This window comes from Cyrtonyx montezumae, unplaced genomic scaffold, assembly GCF_038088225.1.
Source record: "Cyrtonyx montezumae isolate F1298 unplaced genomic scaffold, pur_monq_1.0 scaffold_14, whole genome shotgun sequence".
Taxonomy (NCBI): Eukaryota; Metazoa; Chordata; class Aves; order Galliformes; family Odontophoridae; genus Cyrtonyx; species Cyrtonyx montezumae.
In genome coordinates this window covers 11,097,893-11,119,923 of record NW_027071870.1, presented here as the reverse complement: position 1 = coordinate 11,119,923, position 22,031 = coordinate 11,097,893, and the positions used below count along the sequence as shown (strand labels likewise).

General features: G+C 43.4%; 1 protein-coding gene across 4 annotated transcripts in view; it reads left to right on the top strand.

Moving 5' to 3' along the window:
• The first annotated feature begins 4,012 nt into the window (after positions 1–4,012).
• EPC1 (enhancer of polycomb homolog 1) overlaps positions 4,013–22,031 on the top strand; it is a 43,186-nt gene continuing 25,167 nt past the window's right edge. For all 4 annotated transcript variants that reach the window (XM_065731454.1, XM_065731453.1, XM_065731457.1 and 1 more), the window contains exon 1: positions 4,013–4,442. In XM_065731454.1, coding sequence (XP_065587526.1) covers positions 4,290–4,442 — 153 coding nt within the window. In that variant the 5' untranslated portion in view covers positions 4,013–4,289. The remainder of the gene's footprint in view (positions 4,443–22,031) is intronic.

Sequence of the window (22,031 nt, the reverse complement as noted above, 5' to 3'; positions counted from 1 at the left end):
ATATACCATGCCATTCTTTGAGATATCAGAGCTATGAGACACAAAATAATCTTTCTTTCAGAAAACAGTATAAGATACTGTAGGCATTCCATACCAGCTTTCTAGTGTGGTGTCTGAACACTTTAAATGTGTTTGACAGTTCCATTATCACATCTAGAACAGGTAGTTGACATCAGAAGAGAAGGTGAAATTCACTGTGAATTACATCAATTCATTTACGGTTGAAATCTTTATGCTGTTAAGATAATTTCCATATACAACCACTTAACTGCTGTGGTATGACTTTTCATAGAATTAATAACCTTTAGTGTCATATTTGCGTATACTTATCTCATTTTAATTCAAACTCCAGTCGCTTCACCAGGATGGCTTAACGAATATAACCATTTGTAACTATATAAAATGGGACAGAAAAAGATAGCTGATGATCAGACTGGAATAGAAGAATTACAAACAAATGTAAGCCAGGAAATGCATGCGGGGTCCGTTATCTCTTACTATAGGATGAAAGAACCACCTACGCTTTTTGAATACCCCAGGATTAAGTCATTCTGGAAAGAAACCAAAAAAGTAGCTTATAAACATGGCAAACAGTGAAATGATGAGTAAGTGAGTTCTACGGTAGCAGAAACTGGCTATGAGATAGAAAAAACAGAAATTCCAGATATTGATGGATATGTAAATTAGTATATAACTTAGTGTACATAGCACATTCCTCAGTTTGCAAAACATGGTAGTATCTTCTGTAACAACTGTTTTAAACAGTTGATGAATGAGAAACATGTTTTACCTTTAACAAGTTCTGCTTTTAAATTTCTGCTATGGTTTTAAGTTAAGTGCAGGAAAAGTGTGGCCAGAGATATCAGAGTACGTATGGGATTTCTGCTATCAGCTCTGTGGGGGGGGCACAGAGTACTCTTCCAACAAGGCTGGAGAGTGGGATGACATCAAAGCTTCACAGTTAATATTATTTACTGCTGTGAAGATTTATTTTTTCACTCATATATGTAATATAAACCTTTCTATTATACAAGTCAGTCTCTGTACCACACTTTATTTCAACCTTCACCTCCTCTGTATTACACTTGCCTTTTTATAATATGACTGGAGATAAAAAGAAAATATTAAAAAGAGACTGTAAGTTAAGCAACTTTCTCCTTAAATTTCATATCCTTAAAATATAGAACTACTTGATTCCAGATAGTACCAAAAGTGATGTGCCATTTAAGCCATAAGGCCTTTAAGCATTGCTGTTTTATGACTAGAACTCACAAACACTGTTGGAATGGAGATAATATTGAATGCCTGCTCAGAAGACAACCCATGTTTAATGAAAATACTGAAAAAGCCTTTTGGTTTTGACTCCAAGAAATTTTAATCTGCAAAACTAAGTAAATAATGAAATTTCAAGTAAACAGGAACAACAGTAAGAACAACAACAATAAAAAAGCTGTCAAGTTCCACGTAGAACAAACAAAATAGAAAATTAAGTAATTGTGCTTCATAAACTGGAGTTAGGTGCTGTAACAGACCATTTTCTGTAGCTGTACGGAACAAATTGCTTGATCTCCTCCCATGATGCTCTATCTGAATGTAGTAGTGTTGATTGCATATTGAAAACTGCTTTTATTTTACTATCTAGACAGCTGAGATATTAAAACCATTCTACAGAGTTCGTTCTTTTTGGTAAAGCTTGTTTTTAGATAGGATTTCTTTGAGATTATAGATGGAGTATTAAAGAAATCTCTCTGATGTTATAGAACTATTTTCATCTGTTTAAAAAAAATAGAAGAAACCCTCCTCAGGGTTTCAAGTGATTGTATTCATTACATTTCACTTTGCTTGCAGGTCATTAATTTTCACTTTTTAGAATGGATGCCATACACTTTCTCAACTTTATAAACTAGAGGAAGGCTGGATTATGCTTGCCTAACATGCTGTTTGTTCATTTAATAAACCAGACAAAAAGCAGAGCATAAAAAGGTACACCTTTTGTATGTTGAAATTTAGTATAAATTCATTTCTTTGTTGTTTTTAAGATTAAGGAAAAAATAGTACTTTTCTACAGCAGCTACGTTTACACTCACTGATCTTTTGCTGAGAGCTGTCAAAGCCTTCGGGTTGTTATGCAAAACACGATACCAATTTTAGACTGACTGCTGTCATAGAGCAGAGCTGATGTCTACAAATGTAATGTAAAAGCATTTTGGTAAATGTCACCAAAATGGCAAAATGTAAAATATATCTGCATGTGCTGACGGAGAGGAAGGTAAAATAGAAACATCCATCAGTCTGTTTAAACACCTGCCTCTGTAAAGCTCTGTACTGTTCTGGTATCACCTTCACAAAACAGAAATCAGTGCTGATGTCGCATTGCTTATCCTTGTTTTCAAATCCTACTTCTTATCTCGACAGCAAATTAATTAAGGTAATTTTGAGGACTAATCAGTTTCTGCCACAAAATAGTTGAACGGTATTTTATTGGTAAAATGTTAAAAGCTGATGAATCCGAGAGCTTCAGGCCAACGTTTCATCTTAATGCATCCTGTTTGTGTCCAAGCATTATTGTCTGTTCTGCATGCTCTGCACTTTTCTTCAGCCCACAGCGGGGTTAGAAATGCAAAGGTCAATTAAGGATAAGCTTAAACTTGAGTATTCTTTCTCTATGGTTCAGGATGTTTTCTGTACTTGGCTTTTTGTTATTTATTCTTTCATCAGTGGAAGTGGAGAGTCATACGTAATTGCCTTATTTTTTGCTTAGCTTCCAGGTGTTTCATTTTCACTCGGTGTTTGAGGTCAAAGCCTATGCTTGACAATGTGCTGCTATTTATCTTTTCCACTGCCTCATCTGTCTGCTATTTGGACTAAATTATTCAGTATTTGTTGAAAACTGTAGAAGTTCTATATGCAATTTATTTTAGGATCACAATTTCCAGCTGGGGAATGCTTAAGCTCTAAAATTAGCATGGAAAGCAAGATGCAATTTTTGCGTTTGGCTTTGATGTAACTACTGAAACACAAAACGAATACAGTGATACAGTTTAGTTCATACCAGCGTCCTTTCCGAAACAAACAATAAAGTTTAAAGGAGGTGACATCGTTCCAGCAGCCGTTTCCCACCGCTGGACCCGTTTGCCGTGCGGGTGGAGCTGCCCGTCCCGGGCTCAGGGGCTGCAGGTGGAGCGGCTCCGTGCTCCTGCTGGGGAGCCAGACACGCGGGTTTGAAAAACCAGCAAATGAACCGAATCCTTTTTTAGCTCTACATCCTTTTTTCCTAAAGTTCAATTTCCTAGGAGTAGGATGTGGTAGAGAAAGAGCGGGTGTCATCTACTGCACACAGAAGTATGGTATTTTGCTTCAAACGGGGAGCAGTACGTAAATTCAGGCAGTTTTCTGGTGCTGTTAAAGCTAGTTTAAAGGGTGTTGCGATGTAACTGCGGGACTAGTTACGCGGTGAAGCCGTAACGTGGGTAAGCAGCGCTGGGCAGCGGGACGCACGCTGGGACCTTTGTAAGGCTGCTCCAGGGCAGCCCCTGGAGACGGCACTGAGAGGAAGGAACGGGGCCGTCCCGTCCCGCTTAGAGCTGGTGCGCTAACGGGGCGAGCGCTGCTTGCAAGCGGGAGTTGGAGCAGTTCTGGTGTGCGCAGCTCAGCGCTCCAACTGCCGCTCGCGGTGCGGGGCCGTGCCCGCGTTTCTCGCTCGGTGAGCGGGAACGTGCGCTGGGGTTGGCGGATCTCGCGGGCGCCGCGCTCTGGACGGGCTGCCCCGGCCGCTCTGCAGCGACGGGAACGGCTGGGCGCTACTACGCCTCTCCGCAGCGTCCCGGGCCGGGCTGCGGGCCTGTCGCGGGAGGGCTTCCCCGGGGCAGCAACAGCAGCGCCCCGTTGCCGCCGCCGCCGCCGCCGCTCCGAGCTCTCCCCGCGCTCCCGTGCCCGCGCTCCCGTGCCCGCGCCGCGCGCTCTCTCCCCCGGGCGGCGCTGTGCCCGCGCCCCTGCGCGATGCAGTGTGGGAATGGCTGTGGCGCTGGGGTTGGCTGAAAGAGGCGGCCAGTCGAGGTTTAATGTCCGCCATGTTGGCCGTGGCGTATTGAGCGGAGCCGGAGCGGCGGAGGAGCAGAGCCAGCGCCCAGCCCAGCCGGCGCCGCCGGGCCCCGTGTCGGAGCGCGCCCCGCCCCGCCGGGGGAGCCGCGGTCTCTCCATGAGAGCGCTCGGCGGGGTCCGGCTCTCAGCTCGGAGCGCTCTTGCTGTCGCCCCCCCCTCCCCAGCCGGAGCCGCCATCGCCGCCTAACATGAGCAAACTGTCGTTCCGGGCCCGGGCGCTGGACGCGTCCAAGCCGCTGCCCGTCTTCCGCTGCGAGGACCTGCCCGACTTGGCCGAATATGCCTCCATTAACCGGGCCGTGCCGCAGATGCCCACGGGCATGGAGAAGGAAGAGGAGTCGGTACGTGAGACCCCCCCCCCCCCCCGGCCGGGTCCCTCCATCCCCCCCGCACCCGGGGCCCCCACCTTCGCCTCTGCGCAAGCACAAAATGGCCGCCATCTTCTCCCCGCTCTCCCCGCCCGCCGGGAGGAGGGAGGGGGGGAGGGAGGGGGAAGCTGGGGAGGGAAAGAGCGGAGCCCCGCTGTCCCCCGCCGCGCCCGACCCCAGAGCTGCCCCGCGGGTCCCTCTGTCCCCGACTCGCGGCCCGGGGCGCCTCGAGACCCTTCGGCGGGGACCCGAAAGGCACAAAGGGCGTCACGTGACCCGCGCCCGGCCGCCATTTTGTCTCCTGCTTCTTGGAACGGGCCTGGTGCGGCAGCGGCGCGGACACGGGGCCCTGCGTTCCCGCGCGGCTCCACGGGGTGGCGCTGCCGAGCCGGCCCCGCCGCAGGGGGCGCCAGGAAGTTGTGGCGGCCGCCGCGGGAGCGCGCGTCGGCACGGGCCGTCCCCGCGCACGTGTCGGCGGAGAGGACGCGGGAAAGGCTGCGTGTATTGGTCTGAATGCCTTGCCGGTGCCTCGCGTGTGCATGCGGGACCTGCCGCCTCGCACCGGGCGCTCCTGTCCCTGAAGGGCTCCTCTCGGCAGCGCGGCTGCGATGTAGCGCCTGGTGCTTGTACCGCTGGATGCCCCGTGCTGGTGTGCCCGCTGGCACTACCACGATTCTCCGTGTGTCTTTAAGTTCAGTTACTGCCTTCGTGTGGTCAGTTCTCCCCATCAGGGCTCGAAGTGCAGCAGGCAGGAGCCGCAGCTCTGCCGGCAGGTCTTCAGTGCATGGTAGGTACGGGCTGACAGCTCTGTGCCCTTGTGCTTCACTGTGCCACCAGGCGCTGTTGACTGGAAGTTCTGTGCTTCCACATGTGAACTCAGAGCCACCTGGGCTGAAACGTGTAGACTCTGCAGAGGTACCTTGTTCTTACAGTGCCGAGTTAGCTGGTGCTGTGAATCTGCGTGGAGCACCAAGGAGGCAGAATGATTTTTGGAGGATGCTGCCCTTTGCATGTTGCTGTCTCCTTACAGCAGCTGCTCTGAGGCTTTTGTATTCCGTGTCAGTGTGTGCTGCTTTAATGTAACTTAACGGAGTATTTCAGAGCCCTGTGTAGTTCACAAGTAACTTTACACATCCGCAAATCTGTATATTGTGTTGGAGATTTGTTTGTCTTTTTGTTGTGGTAACCATGAAGTAGAAGTGTTGAGGCAGTAAGTGCTGTGCTGTCATTCCTGTGTGAAAGAACGAAGGCTGTTCTGAAGCCATGCATGTGTGTTCTGACCTGAGAGCATGCTTAGTTTCTGCTGGCCCCAGAGTTCTAAAATCTGTTTATGATGTCTCGCTTGCGGAGTTTATTTTTCCATGAACAAGTAACCATGCGTGCATTTATTCTTGTGCAAATGTCAGGCAACTCTTTTTCACTGTTTACTTTGCAGTTGTAATTTTCTATCCCAAAGATTTATATGGGGTATCTGTTTGCCTGCCGTAAACCCACAGATGTGCGCTAGCTAAGGGAAAGTAGTCATGAGTGAGGGAAAACTGTTAAACATTAATTATAGGACTTTGTTTCTGTGGTTAATGTGATGCTTTTGTTTGCAAAATCAGGCTTTGAGGGTTAAACTCGAGAGTAGGTGCAAGTAAACACTTCCCGTAGTTAGCTTGCTCATGCCTTTGTTCTAAATGAAGTGCATGCACATACATGCACAGACACACCCCCAGGAGAAATCTGTTTGCTACTGGTAAACACAGGTGTCTTCCTGAGTCCTTTTAGTGGCTTCTTACATAAAATGGTTGATGTTAAACTCTTCCCACTTCTTCTTTCTGCAGACTTGTCAAATTTCCTTCCTTCTCTCATGTCAGTCCAGTGAAGTTTCTCCTGGGTTTTACATTGGTGTTGGCAACAGAGAGGGGCAGCGGTCCCGTGAAGTTCTGGAGGATGTTATGTGGGTGCAGTGCCCTGATGTGTTTGCTTCCCTGAACTTCATGGCATGCTGGATTTGGGGAAGTTGGAGGTGGTTTGTAGTATGTAGTGACAGTGGACTTGTAAGACTTGTTTGTTTTCTTCTAATAATAAAAATAGAGGGTGTTATCCATTTCTTTATGGACAGATGGCAAAGCCTTCTCAAGAATCGGGAGTGAGAAGGAAGAAGGGCTTCAACTGGCATGAACAGGCATCTAGAATAGATTTTATAAATTTAATAAGTCAGCTTTGAACATTGCTGTGGGTTTTGCATAAGTGTAATTTTAAATGAACACAAAGTTGGAGTTTAGGACTCCTCTCTTGGCTAAATAACTTTCCCCAGGGAAAAACGCAATCGGAGTTTTAATAATGAAGCATCGAGTCACAAGATATTTAAATGACTAATTAGTGTTTTGATGCACCAAAAGGAATCTATTTTACTTTCCTTTCATCTTAGCTTTCTCCCATCCTCTTCCTCCAAAGAATAAATACAGAGAATAGTACACCTTCATTATTACAACTTGATACTTCAGATGAGGAGTGATGTTTGTAAGAGTCTTCTGAAAGGAAAAAAAAAGCACAAAACAACCTTTTATGTTCTAAAATATGCAGCAGATAGTAGAGATACAGCCACTATTACAAAGAAGTGACAACTAAGGAGCTTGAAGTGATAACTTTGATACTAAGCAGAGGAGGTGTACTTTACTTATTAAGTCAGAAACTGGGTCAGTGGTTCTGTTGGGAGGAAGAAGATGTGAGAGTGAAGTGCTGTTGGCCTACGAGCAGGTGGTGCTTGGAGCTGCTGACTGATTACTACGTTCTGACAGTTGGTTTAGCTCCCAAGTTCCTTGGGCAAACACGTGGCTGTTGCCAAGTCTGTTGCTAAATCTGAGTCTGAAAACAATTGGGAGCTGTGTGCGTCTCTTAGTGTAAGCCTTCAGAACGTGAGGTCGTTCTTAGGCAGTACTGAACTATGGTATCTCAAAGTCTTGTTTCTGAGCACAGCGCATCCTTAGTGTAGGGATTTTAATAGTCAGAGCAGGACTCTGTTGGTGCTGTAGTACAGCAGATTCAGCTATTGAGTTCAGTTCATAACAAATTGCCTAAGCGAGGATGTAGGGGTGTCACATTTGTGGATAATTTGGGAGGGTTGTTTTTCCAAGGTATTAATTTGTATGACCTGTTGTTTTGCTTTGTTCTTTGCTTTTATCTTTTTAACTGGAAATTCGGATTTCAGGCTGGGACATAAGGGAGATGGCAAAGCAGAGCAATGGCAACTGAAGTTACTTGAGAAAAGTACTTTTTGGTGGTTTATCTCAGGAGGCTTTTCAGCACATCCACTGCTGCATTTTACAAAGAAAACACACATGGCTTTACAAGCTTTACAAAGTTTGTGTGCATCACTGTAGTGGATTCTCCTGGCGCTGTCTGCTACTGCTGCAGAAATATTCACTGGGGCATGGGAGTTAACGTGTGTTTTATTTTCCTTGGGTAGCTTTGTTATCCTGATGTAAATGCTGATACTGCTATGGCTGTAGTATGGTTTTCAGTGTCATTTCCATTGAGCCCATGTACACTAAAGTTGTAAGGTAGATGCACGTTTTTCATTGGATGAAGTTTGTCCCAGTGTTTCCTTCTTCATGTTGAGGCAGAGGAGAGGCTATCAGTGGTGAGAAGCCCTGTTCTTTTATCGTGTTACTCTTAAGTTTCTCTTCTAACAAAGCATGTGATTCAGTAGTTAATCTCTGCCCTCTTGTTAACTCTTCCTCATCCTGTGAAGCTGCTTCTCCTAATCAGAGATGCTAATAACTGAAGGAATTAAGCACCCAGAGTCTGAAATTGTAACTTGTACAACTGCTTATTCAGTTCTGTTTCCTTGGCTGATTTGTTGTAATGCAACTAACATGTTGCATGGGAAGTGGAATTAAGTCTGTGCATGCAGTTGTCAGCTGCACATTCTATTATGTTATCTGGTGTTCATTTGAATAAACAGTTGATAAGTAGTTGAAAATGTGCTTTTGATGTTTTTAGCTCTGTAGTTTGCAGCTCACTTCCCTGCCCCAGCGTGGGAGAGCTTAGGGGAAGCTCATTGATGCAGTGTTGTTATTAGATGTCCTTAATCATTGTTTCCTGATAGCGTGACCATGCAGAATTTTCAAAACATATACAAACTGGTGAAGATGATCTAATGTTCATTGAAATGCTTTGAGATGTTTGGAATGTATTCTCTAATTTAGCTGAGCACTGACTTACTTATGCGTGGTTCTTCCAAATCCGTGCTGAAGTGTTGGGAGGTTGGTGTATCCAGGCTGTAGCATAGCAAGAAAAGTGGAGGTGTGGCACTAAGGGATGTGGTTCAGTGGGCGCGGTGTGATGCATTGACAGACCAGCTGATCTTAGAGGTCACTTCCAGCCTCAGTGATTCTGTGATTATCTTGCTGCTGGAACAGCTGCTTTCCATCTTCTCAAGGGGAAAGCTGGTACAGAATGTACCAGAAATGGCCCAGAAGTCACCATCTCAGCCACGCTGAATTTAAACAGGAGTGAGTCAGGTGTATAGCTGAGGCGTGGTGAGTCAGTCTAGGAAAAGTCTTGGCTTACATACTTGAGCTTCACTGGAGATCCTGTTATCTTTTTTGCTGAGGCCATTCTTAATGCTTATGAAACGGCATTCTTTGTGTACCTCTAAAAGTATATGTTTTCTTCTAATGGAATATCTGTATCTGTGGCATTTGAGTACTCTTGAAGTAAAATAATCATACCTTGCTGTTGTATGGTTCACTGATATGAGTGTTCTTGCATCTTGTGGGTGCAGTCAGAATGGAATGAATGCAAGATCGTGATGCGTGCTGTAACTGAATCATTGGTTTCGGATCTGTTTTTTCTTCCTTGATGTTCCACAACTTAGTGTATTCAGTTAGGAACAAGTGGAGAAAACAGCGGTGGGTTTTAACTGACAGTTTGTTCAGAAATTGCAGTGTGGCCTGTTGGTACGCACAGAAATCAGATACTGGCTTGGAAGCTGTGAGCAGAGGATTGTCATGAAAACGAGTTGTCAGTGTGGAGGTGGCCCCGCGTGCATTGCGGGTGAGACATGCGGCTGTGCTGTAGTGTGTACTTCAGGTTCTGCTCGCTGTGTCTGGTCATAGGTGTCTTGTGACAGTCAGAAGCTTTGAATTCTCTGTTGAAATACAGGGGAGTATCATTCATGACATTGAGGATGGGAATTAGCAAACTTCTTTCCAAAGAACGGCAAGCTGTTCCAGGAGAAAGCTGCTCTTTTTCTGACCTGTTTCTTTTCCATTAAGAAATACTGTACGTTAAGACAACTCCTTCCAAAACTCTTCCAGAAGAGTTAAGTTCAGAGCAGTCTCAAGGGATTTGTTTGACATACTCATACTGTAGTTATTTTTAACTTTTTCTTGGTTCCTAGTAATTGTGCATTGAGAGCCACTGTGACAGCAGTGGATTTGTGTATAGCACAGTAACCTACTTTGAGTCTACGTTCATGTTCAGACTTAAAAATAGGCTAGTCAGGTTTAGAGCGTTTTTACTTAGGGTGGTTAATCGTGAGAAGATTAAAATTGTCTCAGCTTATTTGTATTAAGACTGAAAAATAACCCACGAAGGTATTCTTAATAGCATGAGAAGAGAGAGAACTAACGGGGCTCTGGAACTAGAGAAGGGGTGCCTATTTCTGGACGTGCTTCAGGTCCTTGTAAGGCCTGGCTTGCATGGTACCAGTTTACCTTCTGGGAATTCTTGATGTTCTCTGTTGAGAGGAAGATTTGTGATGTTATTTTCACAGCTGTCTTTTCTGATGTCTTGTACTATGTAATAATTAATACCTGTTCAGCAAATGACAGGTATTAATTGTGTGCAGTAAAATATTTGTTGTTAATACTGGAATAATTCAGTAATTCCAATGTTTGAGAATCACAGTGATGTGTATTTGAGTTTTCTTTGGTTTTAATAGCCAAAATTTAATTCCAGTAAGATTTAAATTGGCTACGGAAACACAGCATGGTGGTGCAAGCTCTTCAATACAGTAATTTTTTTTTTTGTTTATGCAAACCACTGTGCTTGTTGCTGTCTCAGCTGTTATGTTTCAGTTATACGGTCATACCCTGCTGCAATGTGTCTGCATTTGTTTCATTACCACTTCGCAGAGTGTTCAGGGTGAGCTCTGTAAGTACCTGGCAATTAATGCCTCACTTTGAGTCACTGTTTGTAGCCTTGTGTGCTTGTGTGTGGCAGTGTGCTCTGAGAGAGCACTGTGCTGTGACTTAATGGCCTCAGATATCTGTAGCAAGTTGCTTGTTCTTTTTCTACTTCATTAGTACTTTTATTTTTCTAAGAGGAAAGACGGATGTCCAGGAATGCATCGAGTGACTCATGCATCAGAATAAAGATCTGGTGGTTGTCCCTATATAACCCCTTCCTGTTTAATGAGCCTTTATATATGCTCTTCTGTCCTTGCCAGCAGTGTCAGTATTTCTCAGCTGTGTGTTTGTAGGACTAATGCACTTCTGGGAGGGGCTCTCTGCTCAAACAAATACATGACGGTGAATTGAGGGTGCAGTAAATGTTTGAAACCTACCGACCTGCTTGTCTCTTGAAGCACAGGTGCTTTCAGTGAGAGAGGAAGCAATCCTTGAGTGGTTGAAGTGCCACTCTGAAGATTCATTTCCTTTCCCTTTAATCAGAAGTTAAGAAATTCACACTTTTGGAATTGAAATGGAAACTTTCAAGAGGGTTGTTGTTGGAAAGGGTTTCCTGCAGCATCGCTTCAGATGCTGACATCTTGGAATGAAATTGAGCAGTTCATAGTTAAGAGGGTCAGGTTGGTACAGTAAAGTGAAGCTGGTCTGCATGCAGTCATAAAGTGAATGACCCATTTTACATTCACACCTTTATATGAATATCACAGCTTGGATGTTATTCTTTTCCTAGTTATCAGTAGAAGTTAGGGATCTAATATCCTGCCTAGAAGACTCAGCAAACTTGCATTTAAGGACAGAGACGTGTAGTGAAGACTGCCCTATGTGTACAGTTAATGCTATTGAGCATCTTTTAATTGGAATGGCTGTGGTCTGTGGAGCAGGTAGCTGTTAGGAAGGTGTTAGTATGGAAAGTTGCATTCTGCATAGGATTCTGTATTCACATGCTCCTCAGAAGTCAAGAAATTTATAATGGAAGTGTACTGATTGTGGGTTGATAGTACAGAACCCTCTTTGGAAGGGGAAGAAGAGTGCAGGAATAACTGATCTGTGGTGAATCTCACCCCGAGTGACCTTCCATGTGCAGGTAGGGAAACACTGGATAGAACTGGATTAGTTTTTGCCTTCTGTCCCAGTCATTAACATCCAGTGTTGGTCTGTCTGCACAGTACCTGATATCCTTTTTTTCCAGGTATTTCCCCAGTTGTAGTTACCTGACATGTTTCACTCTGTTTCTAAATTCTATTTTCTTCATAAGTTTCTTCATAACACTGGCAATAAAACTGCATTCCTGGTTTCTCTCGTGAATTTGTTCTATCAAACGCAGCTTTTACTTGTCTAGGATGTGAATATAATTTTCACTCCCCTCCTCCCCCATTAGCATGCTACCGGGGCGTGCCCTGCATACATTGATGTATGCTTTTTCTTACTTCTTTTGAGTCCAAAAGGATTCTGAAAAGTGAGCAAATCATACAGTCTTGTAATTAAGCATATATTAGTTATAGTCTGGTAACCAAGGTATAGCTCAGAATACCTGAGTTCAAAGCCAGGCCACAGTGCATTTACGGCAAAGTTGAGGAGGAGTGAGGGATAGGTAGGAGCCAGCTCAGCACTGCGGCACTGTGATACTGTGTTACTAGATTGCTTTAAGTGGATTACTCCTACAGTGCTGTTAAAGCTTACAGGTTTATGCAGTCTTTTCTGTTGCTCTTTTTTTTTTTTCCTCCTAATTTATTTCTATTGTTGAAAGTGATGACCTTGTTTGCTCTCCCTTTCTGTTTGTAGGGAGGCAGTCATGATTAATGCTAGCTCTGTTTGCAGTGAGGATGCTGTAGTTGTGGAGTGGAGGCAAAGTGGGATTTGAGCTGTCGGGACAAAAGCCATTCAGTATTCATAGCTCATCCTGGGCAGTTGATGTATTTCATCGTGTTAAAGCTTAAACAGTCTTTGTGCCAGTAGACAAGACTTCAGGCATTTATATGTGAGGGGAAAGGACTTGAGCTACCAGAACTGCGAAACAGGCGTTTCTGGTGGTTTCTTTTGTCAAGCAGTGTAAAAACACTGTGATTTTAGTAGGAGGTTAGCAAAAACACTGATACCTGGAAACTTTAATCAGAGCTGTAGGCTAGGAGTGATAAACAGTACTTTGTTTAGCATGTTTGTTCTGACTGGCTGTCCTAGAGAAGTATTTTCTTGGAGGAGTCATGTCTTGAAAAGATGTATTAAAAACAGTTGGGTTGGAACTGAAACTGTGGTGAGCTTTCTAGTGATCTTCAAGAAATTGAAGGGAGTTGTTGCACAGTTCTGCATTAACTCTTGTGTCTGACTTGGTTTTCCATGGCATCAGTGTTTCTGCTATGAGAAACTCACTGCTATGAGTAGCAGGAAGACCTTGAGCAATAAAATAGTTTTTAAATCTTGCCTCTGCTGGGGAGGTTTTAGGTAGTTCAAGTACGGGCTGTAGAAATAACAAGTCCTAAACAGGCAGACATGCTCTTGGCTCTGAGTGGAAAATCTGGAGTAGCTGCTGAGGAGGGAGAAACTGAAGTGCTCATGATGAGCTTTTGTCACTGGGAGAAGTGGATACTGACCAGCTATAACCTGCCTCTGTTACATTTGAGGGTATGTCATGTGATTAGTCCAGTGGGAAGATAACAGCTTTGTTGTACAATGGCATAGTATGAAGTGCCCAAGCCATCTGGAAAAGCATTCATAGATATTCTTATTGGTAGATAAAACTAAAATCTGTGAAGATCAAGCACTCAGTTTGATGGTTGTTTTGCTTCATCAGGAAAATGTCCTTGGGTGTGATTTGGTCTTCTCATTACTTTTGGGCATTGTAACCAGTAAGTGGTATAACTCCAATTCGAGAAATTAGAAGCAAAGTATCCACCACTGTATCTTTGTTTGTGTGAAGTTGTAGGTTTTTCTGCCGTAATATCATGGGGATGGGGAGTGGGCAAGAACTGGAATGTTTTCCAAGGTCAGTCTTCTCACAAATATCATCTTCTTGTTCAGCAATCTAAGCATGGCCTCATACTTAACCTGTGCTTAGGAGGACTCTAGATAAGAGCACTTCTTGTTAATAAAAATGATTAAGTGATGAAGTTGTTAAGCCTGGAGATAGTCTCTTATCCAGGAATGGTTTGTGCTGTGGTCAGGAGCGTATTTGTAGTTCTCTTCTACGTTAATAATGAATGTTTGTTTAGTTTTGTGGTTTTTCCCACCTTTAACAGAATGTGTGTAATGCTGTGGTGTCCTTTCAGCTACTGTGACAAACTGAAAAGTATATTGTTAGAAACTTTGCTTTCATGTTTGATAAATATGACTCACCTACTCCAATTGTCTAAGAAAGCTGAAGTAGTTGTTGCTGAGGGTTCAAAGGAAGCCAAGCCAGCAGCTTAGCAAGCAGTGCTATCTGTGTGGGTGGCACTGCCCTCTGAGGTCCTCAGCCAGCTTTTGGCAGCAGTGTCACTTCCTCACAGGGAGAGAGCATCATCTCACTGGTGTATTCTTACTGAACTGACTGCTGGGTCACATCATCATAATCCTGAGCGGATGGAAGGCAAGCACATGCTGCCTTGTGGATAGGTAATAAGTTCCTTTTTATTTACCTGTATGGAAAAAAGTAAAACCTGCTTAAGGAAAAGGCCACACAATACCATGTATTTGAGAGCCTCAAGCAGGTGGTAATTGGAGCTAGTGTGCTGTCAGAAATGTGCTGGATGCAAACATAAATGGATGGAAAAATCTTCTAGGTGTCTTCAAGCTATTATTACAGTGTGTTCTGAAGTGTTTGCCTGGAAGATGTTTCCTTCTGTGTTTCAGTGATGTCTCATTTTCTGTGATAGTAAACTGGCAAGTACTTTGTCATTGCTGTTAAAATCTCTTGATAACATCATGGTTGTTATGCTGAAGTTTATTGTTTTTTTTTTCCCACCTTGCATTAGGAATGTCATCTCTCTTATGGACTGGTTATTACTTGATGCTTTATTTTCAACAGGATGAAAAATGCGGGAGTTGTATAAGATGATAATGTAGTGTGGTAAACAGTATGAAATCAGCGCTGTAATTGGTAGTTCAAAGGCAGCTCCTATTTTTGCTCTCTAAAAATACATGCAGTATCAAGTTGATGGTTTTCAAGGCATGAATGGTATTTATTTAGCAGATGCTAATGCAGTAGAGCTCAAATACTCCTTGTGCAGAAAGGCTGTGATGAACTGATATGGAATACAACATCTTAATTGCAGCCTTGGGCAGCCTATGTGGTGGTAGATGTTCAGAGAGAGGTAGGGTCACTGCGTAATGGGATGTTTTCTTAGGTCCCGTGGGTAGGTTTCTCCACTGATAAGCAGACTGCTTTCTTGGCATGATGTTCTAAAATGTCTATAAAATGTACTTATATACAGCAAAGCGTGCATATTCATCTCTCTAACTTTATTCCCAGTGTCTAGGAGTTCCTGTAGCAGTCTGCAGCTGCACATCTGGTGGAGAAATGGGCTCAGTGTTGAGTGCTGTGCTTTGCATGTTGGTGTTAATTTTGGGTGGGTTGTGACTCTTATGCCTTGCAGAGATGGGGGAAACAACATGTATTGGTTCTTTAGAAGATGGGATAGTTTAATTTGTGTCGTGGGTGCGGGTTTGTACTCATACAACAGATAGGAGTGGAGATCTAAAGAATACAAGGGAAGTGTAGCATTTGTTTTTGCTGGATTTTTGTGGATGTCTTTAACAATGGAAGGTTATAAGTGCTCTGAATGCTGGAGAAGTGAAAGGTGTTAAAATGATACTTCCTTTTTGAAGGGCTGAACCTGGCCTCAGATAGGCAGTGTAGCCCAAACTTACTGACACTCTCCTTGTACAGCACATCCACAAACCATGCGTTGTCCTAAGGTGTTGAGCTTTTGAGTGTTAGGGAAGAGCTTAGCCTTACAGCAAACATTTCCTGTTCAGCCTCTGTTCTTCCTATGTCCCTCATCTCTGTGATTTCGTGGCCTCCTACCTGTCTCAGCTGCTCAGTGTTTATATCAGACTTAAAACCCAGTTTGATTGTAACTGTGCATAAAAGGCCATGAATTTGGAGTGCCAGTCTGTCTTGTGCTTTTAGAGGCAATCTAAATAAACTTGAAGATTGAGACACTAAGAATAACTGACCTATAAAGAATAATGACTTGGCATCTGACTCATGCTGCATGTAATACTTTGTCTTACAGAGTACACTTTTATTGTCAGGAAACATCTAAGGTATATTTTGTCTCAGCCTTCCTGCCTAATGCAGGCTGCAGTGAGCATCTGTGTGCGTTCAGGGTAGCTGTGTTCCTTCTACAGATTTAGACACTTCCTTGGCTTAGATGTGCAAAGCGAGGAGTGATATGTGCAGTGGGAAGTGCATAGATAAGCGCATCACAGCGTGTAATCTTCGGGAAGTCTATTTTAAGTTATTTGCTGTTGCACCTGTCATTGTCACTATTGAAGAAGTGCTTCTCCACTTTTGTGGTATCAGACCTGAAATTGCAATCTGTTGGTGGATTTTACCTGTGTTTTTGTTGTTATGCTTTGACAAAATTTAGCTGATTGGGGCAATTGTATACAGGCAACTAAACAAAGTTCCTTTTTTAATACATGTCTTATGCATTGTAACTCAGCACATTTCTTCTGGTTTGTTTTTTTAGAAGGCTTACTTGAGTTTTGACATAACTTAGCAACTACCTCAATACTTCTGCTATCCCAGTGTAAGAGTTACAAACTGTAGCATGCATTTTATTTTCTCATTTAAAATAAAAAATGAAAATAGTAGTGGTTTGGAGGAATGTGAGATGGGAACTTGAGTATGGCTGAGTGTGCTGGTGATGGTGGGGGTATGGCTGGGAGTGCCCCTGTGTGTGCTGCTGCAGCCCGTGGTTCCGCACCGTGCTAAGTGGTGGCTTCTTTCCACTGCTCTGAGATCTTAAACAGAGGAAGAAAGTACTTTAAAAGTGAATTTGTGGAACTGATGAAAGTGTGCTTGTTTAACTGGCTGAGTTTCAGTCCTGAGGATGATTCACCTTGTGTTTTTTCTGCAGGGTTGCTTTCTTCCCCGTAGGACTGAAAGGGATGGTGCTGTGCCTTTGTTGGTTGATTTTTGGAAATGAGTGAGATTTCAAGGCGATGCTCTGGAAGTTTCTTCTGCTTGTTTTATTTTTATTACTGTACATGAGCTCTTAAAATATAAAACACAATCAAATTCTGTTACTGCTTAAATGTGAATGACTTCTTGAGGTAATTAAACTGTACTTTACGGAAGAGATGTAGGTGAACTTGCCAATAGTGAACATGAGGTAGTCTTTAAGGAAAATACAGATGCTCTAGTTCTGTGTTACAGGTCCTTGGGTAAATCCTTTTTCTTCAGACCAAAAGTGAGGCCATGTAACTTCTGGATACCTGTCAAGCCTCTTTGAGTTGCATAACACACTGCTCTGAAAGCTCACAGCAGGAATATTTCAGTGCAGGGCACAAAGACTAACACTGAGCTCCTGCTGTCTGATAGACCATGGCTTAGGGATTGTGCAGCTGTGAAGGCATGGCTCTTGTTTTTGTGGCAGTTCTCATAGTCTTCAGTGGGGATACCCTTGGGCTCCTTCGTGTGACACCATGTTAAGCAAAGCACACAGCTGATTAAGTGCACACACCCTTGTCTCGCACTCACTTAGCAGAGCTCTTGCTGTGTTCTTCAAAGAGCTTGCTTACTAGTAGTGCCTGTAATTTAGACTAGCTCAGCCAGCCATTTAAGTTGTACTGTTTTACAGTCTTACTGCTGGAAATCCTGAAGGAAAAAAGTAGTCCTGGATCTTTTTGTTTGGTCTTTGCTTGTGAGATTTCTTACTTTTTAAACAAAAGAAACAAATCCTGTTCGTACTCTGAAGAAGGATCAGGCTAAATCTTGGAGCAGATGTGGATCTAGGAAGCTGCTGATTCCCTGGTTTGTGTGCTTTGTCTGTAGAAGGGAATAGTTTTAAGCCTTTGGTAGATGGGTTCTGGAAAGATGTGGCCCCTCCGTGAACTGTTGTTACAGGTTTCTTCTGCTGCCTTGTTCCTCTACTGCTGCAAGGTTGATGAGTGGGTCAGGCTGAAGGCCTTTGCTGCAGAGGAGAAGGGGTTGGTTTAGTCAGAAACAATTGAAGTCTGAGAAGCCATTCCTGTGACAGAAGTGGGTATTCTCCCCCACAACTGGAGTGGAGGACTTTGAGAGAGATATAGTATAAAAGTAGACCCAAGGTAGCTGGCTTTTTTTCAGCCTCTTTACCTATCTAAATGTGGACTTACAATCCGTCCTGAACTTCTGGTGCTGTGCACAGTGTTCTGTTGTGGCATACAGTTGGGATGGTTGCTGTTCCCTGTCCCTGCTTGAATGCAGCCTGTCCATGATTAGTATCCTGCAGCAGAACAGTGAAGCACAATAGAGACTTGTTTCCTCTGTTATTTGAATAACAAGGTAACAAGTGATAATTTGTTTTAGCTCTGCTCACTGCTGTTAGTGTTAATGTAAGGGCCTTGTTTTCCAGCCTTTGTTGTAGTTATAAGTGTAGCGAGTTTTTTATTTAGAAGTGTTGAAGTGGTTGGTAGGACTGCTGGCACAGGAATGTTCAGGCAAGCACAAGACTTGCATTTTGGTTTTGTTTTTTTGTTTGTTTGGGAACTAGATACAGTCTTACTATGAGTCAGCTTATGAAAAGATCTCCAAGTTCCCCTTCCATACTCTTGCCTTAAGGATGTACTCAAGCTGTCTGAAACAGCTTTCTGGCTGGAAGCTCTGATAACAGATGGCTCAATTTATGAAAGAGTTTTTCTCAATCCTGTATAGTCTGCATTGTAAAAGCTGTACTTCTGTAAACTGTATAAGATGCTTGTTTTCTGGTACAGTCTGATTTGAGCAGTGGAGATCATGCTGTTGGCTACTTCAGTAACGTGCTTTCAGAGCATCCTCACACAGCATTTGTAATACTTCATTTAGTGTTTGTTTAATATGGATCACTGAAATGGCTTTGGTGCATTACAGGCACTGAAATGACAACGATGCAGCTGGGACAGCCTGTGAACTGTGGTTAGGTTTGGAAGGGGACTTCAGCTTTGTATTTTTCAGTATCTGGAGTCCTCTGAAACATGACTATGTTGTAAAGATGCAGGAGGTGGACTGAGCTGGCTTATGTGTTTCTGCTGAGCAGAGGCATGCTCATAGCATGCTTTGAGCTACTCTTCAGTGTTTGTCTCTGCTCATCTGTTTTTTCCACAGTGATTTGGAAAGGAAACTAATCTTTATTCGGTCTTCTGTACAAGTAGAATGCTCTTCAAGCACTGCCCTGTGTTTTCTGCTCCCCTGCTACCAATCACTGAACAAACAGACGAAAGAACGTGTAAGTGATCTGTGTACAGAAGCAAGAATTTTCCAAGAAAGGAGCAGACTCGTGTGCTCCTGGAAGTGCTTGATCCGAGCATCTGGAAAGCAGTACACTAAGGTGCTCAAGAGTATGTGTCTGACCTCATTTTTAAGCAGTATTCCAGATTAAAGTACTAAGAATTACCAAGGTTTCCTGATAGTTTAATTAAAAATGTGTATTTTTTTAAAGTACAATTAGATTATATTTTACTGAGCAGGTGTTTTAAATTGGATTTGTAGCAGTGATCTAATTATTATAGTCATTAGTGGAATTTTTCTTAATTGCCTACTCATGAGACTGACATCTGTTGATTAAGAGAGGTGATCTGCATAGTTTTCCTCTATGTTTGGAGTATGAAGGGATGTTTATAGGCACTGCCATAGCAATGAGCACAAATTTCTCTACTGTGTAGAACGATTCAGAGCACTGAGATGTGCAGCTCCAGTCAGTGTGTGGAGTTGTGTACCTGATGTCTGTACACAAGTATCTGTAATGGAAAGATGGCTTAACAGTCCCTTGTGGACCAGGCTTTGCTTTTTAAAACAGTGTTCTTCAGGACCCATCACAGGGAGGAGAGTGGAGAACATTTCTGTGCTATTTTGTTTGGCCCACAGCTCTTGTGTCCCATTTTGATCCTATGTTCTTATTGTGGCCAAATGTAAATGTTGCCACAGCATGTTATGTGATATTCATGTATCTGGCGTCAAGAGAGTGGAAGCTTCTTGCCTGCTTGCCTGCATAACTTGGATTTCCATTATCAAAAGTCAGATCTCAGGGCTGGTATTCAGGATCTCTGTGACTCAGAGCTCGGTATAACTCTGGATGACAAGGATGACGAGTTCTTAAGCAGCGGTTGCTTGGAAACAAACTTGTCAGAATGTCACTGCTGTTTTGTGTGTTCTGTGTGACTGGATATATATGTGAGGTCACAGAAAGGAATGTGTGTGATACTGCTTCTGTGATAAACTTGTTGCTTGTGAAGAGCTGACTTGGCTTTGCTTTCATTCTTGCTAGAAGCTGCTGAAGCCACTTGCATGTTTCTAACATTTAAAAGAGTAAAGGAGACCTGGGGCATCTCTGGACGGTTTACATTGGTCTAAGATGGATGTTATACACTGGCTTGTGTATTCTGTGCCTCTGCATGCAGCTTTGCTGGTGCTTGTCAGTCCCAGTGTGGGCCTTTTCTATTGCAGTGGTGGAGAGTTCCCCCCTGGAGTGCCATGGAAACGCATCGAGGTGCTTGGGCTAGCCCTGGGGAGGGATATGGCAGACTTGATTAGACTTTTTAACTTAATGTTTATGCATGTAATTCTTCAGGGTCACTCCCCATGCTCCTCCCAAACTTTTATTTAAACTAATGATTGTTTAGTAGGTTGCAGAGCAACTAAGAGCTGTTAACAAGAAGAGAAGGTTGAGTGAAACAGCTAGGTTGGTTAATTCCTTTCTATTGCCTTTTTGAACAGACTATTGGATTGAATTTGTGGATAGATTTCCTTTAGTGTAGGCTGACGGTCTGTTCTGAGGCCATGTTTCCTGGCTGTGCAGGTCACTGACTATATTCTGTGTAGGAAGCACTATGTGTACCCTGTAGCTTACTGAAAGGTGAGACTGGGACACAGTCTGCATCCAGTGGGCACAGCAGTGCCTCAGTAGTTCCTGGCCTGTGTTACAGGATAGACCAGGTTGGTCTTGGTTGGGTTTCATAGCTGTTAGCCAAGTTGCACTCTTGTTATCATTATACAAGTGCTGATGATGACTTGAGATAACCAAGGTTAGATCAGCACTGTCCTGGTGAATTTAGCAGCCAGGAGCCTTTTCCTTTCAGGTTGGAATCAGATGGCTTTTATACCAGTTCATCAGCTGTCAGGTGACATAATGAACTCCACAGCTTTTGATTTTTCTATTTCTGTCCTCATTATAACGTTTGTTTCAAATGAGTTGTGATTTATTTGTTGACCTTTTTTCTTGAGCTCATATGTCCTTTTCATAATGGTAATGTTTAAAACTTCAGTGGCTGTGTGTGGTTCACCCCCTGCCCCAGTCCCTTCCCCAGCAAAGGGAACGATCCTCATGTAGGCTTCTGTAGTTTGGGAACTTCTTTCCTGGTGAGAACTGCTGTGCTGCACAAAGCAGACTTGAGTTGGCTCTTCTGGCAATTTTTGCTAGCAAACATGCCTTTATATTATACTTAAAGAGCTCTGGAATTAAGTATTAGAAGAAATACGCAGTCAAATTAGAAAATAGTGAATTGTTTCTTTCAAGAAAGGCTCTTCTCTACTGCAGTAATGTAATAGCATTGCACATTCTGTTCCTGTGGTGTAACTGATGGGGTGGTGTCGCTTAGATTTGTTATTTATTCTAAACACCTTGTAGTTACCTTGGAGGCTACATTCAAAGATGTGTTGCAGTGCCCTGTTGAACTAATCTCTGTGCTCTGTCAGTGCTGGTTTTCTGTGAGAAACTGTAACTTGGAATCCAACGATCTTGCTGCCTAAAACTTGCTGTGTATTAGCAAAAGAAGCAAGGAACCAAATAGTGCTCATTCCCAGTTACCACCTTTAGCTCATTTCTGCTCGCAGAGGAGTGCCTGCTTGTAGTCAGGTGGGGATGGAGCTACAGTGTACTGTCTTCAGCACTTCAGTTACTGTAATGTACAAAGCTGTGCCCTGAGCACATGGGGCATATATGGCTTTTATGCAGGAATGCTAGAAATGCAGCTTGCTCAAGTGCTGCACTTGTGTTCCTGCATTACCATTTGAGAACAGTTGTTGCTCCACAGATCAGAGCTGAACAGAAATTGCAGCTCCATTGTGCTTGGTTGTGCTGTGAGCTGCTGTAGTCCCACTGTGCCAGGTGCCCTTGGTGTACTGCCTTCGTGCCTTAGATGGTCTTTATGCTCCTTGATATTGTACAGCATAGATCTCATACTGATAGAGTGAGAACGGATGCAGTGACGAATGTTGCATCTT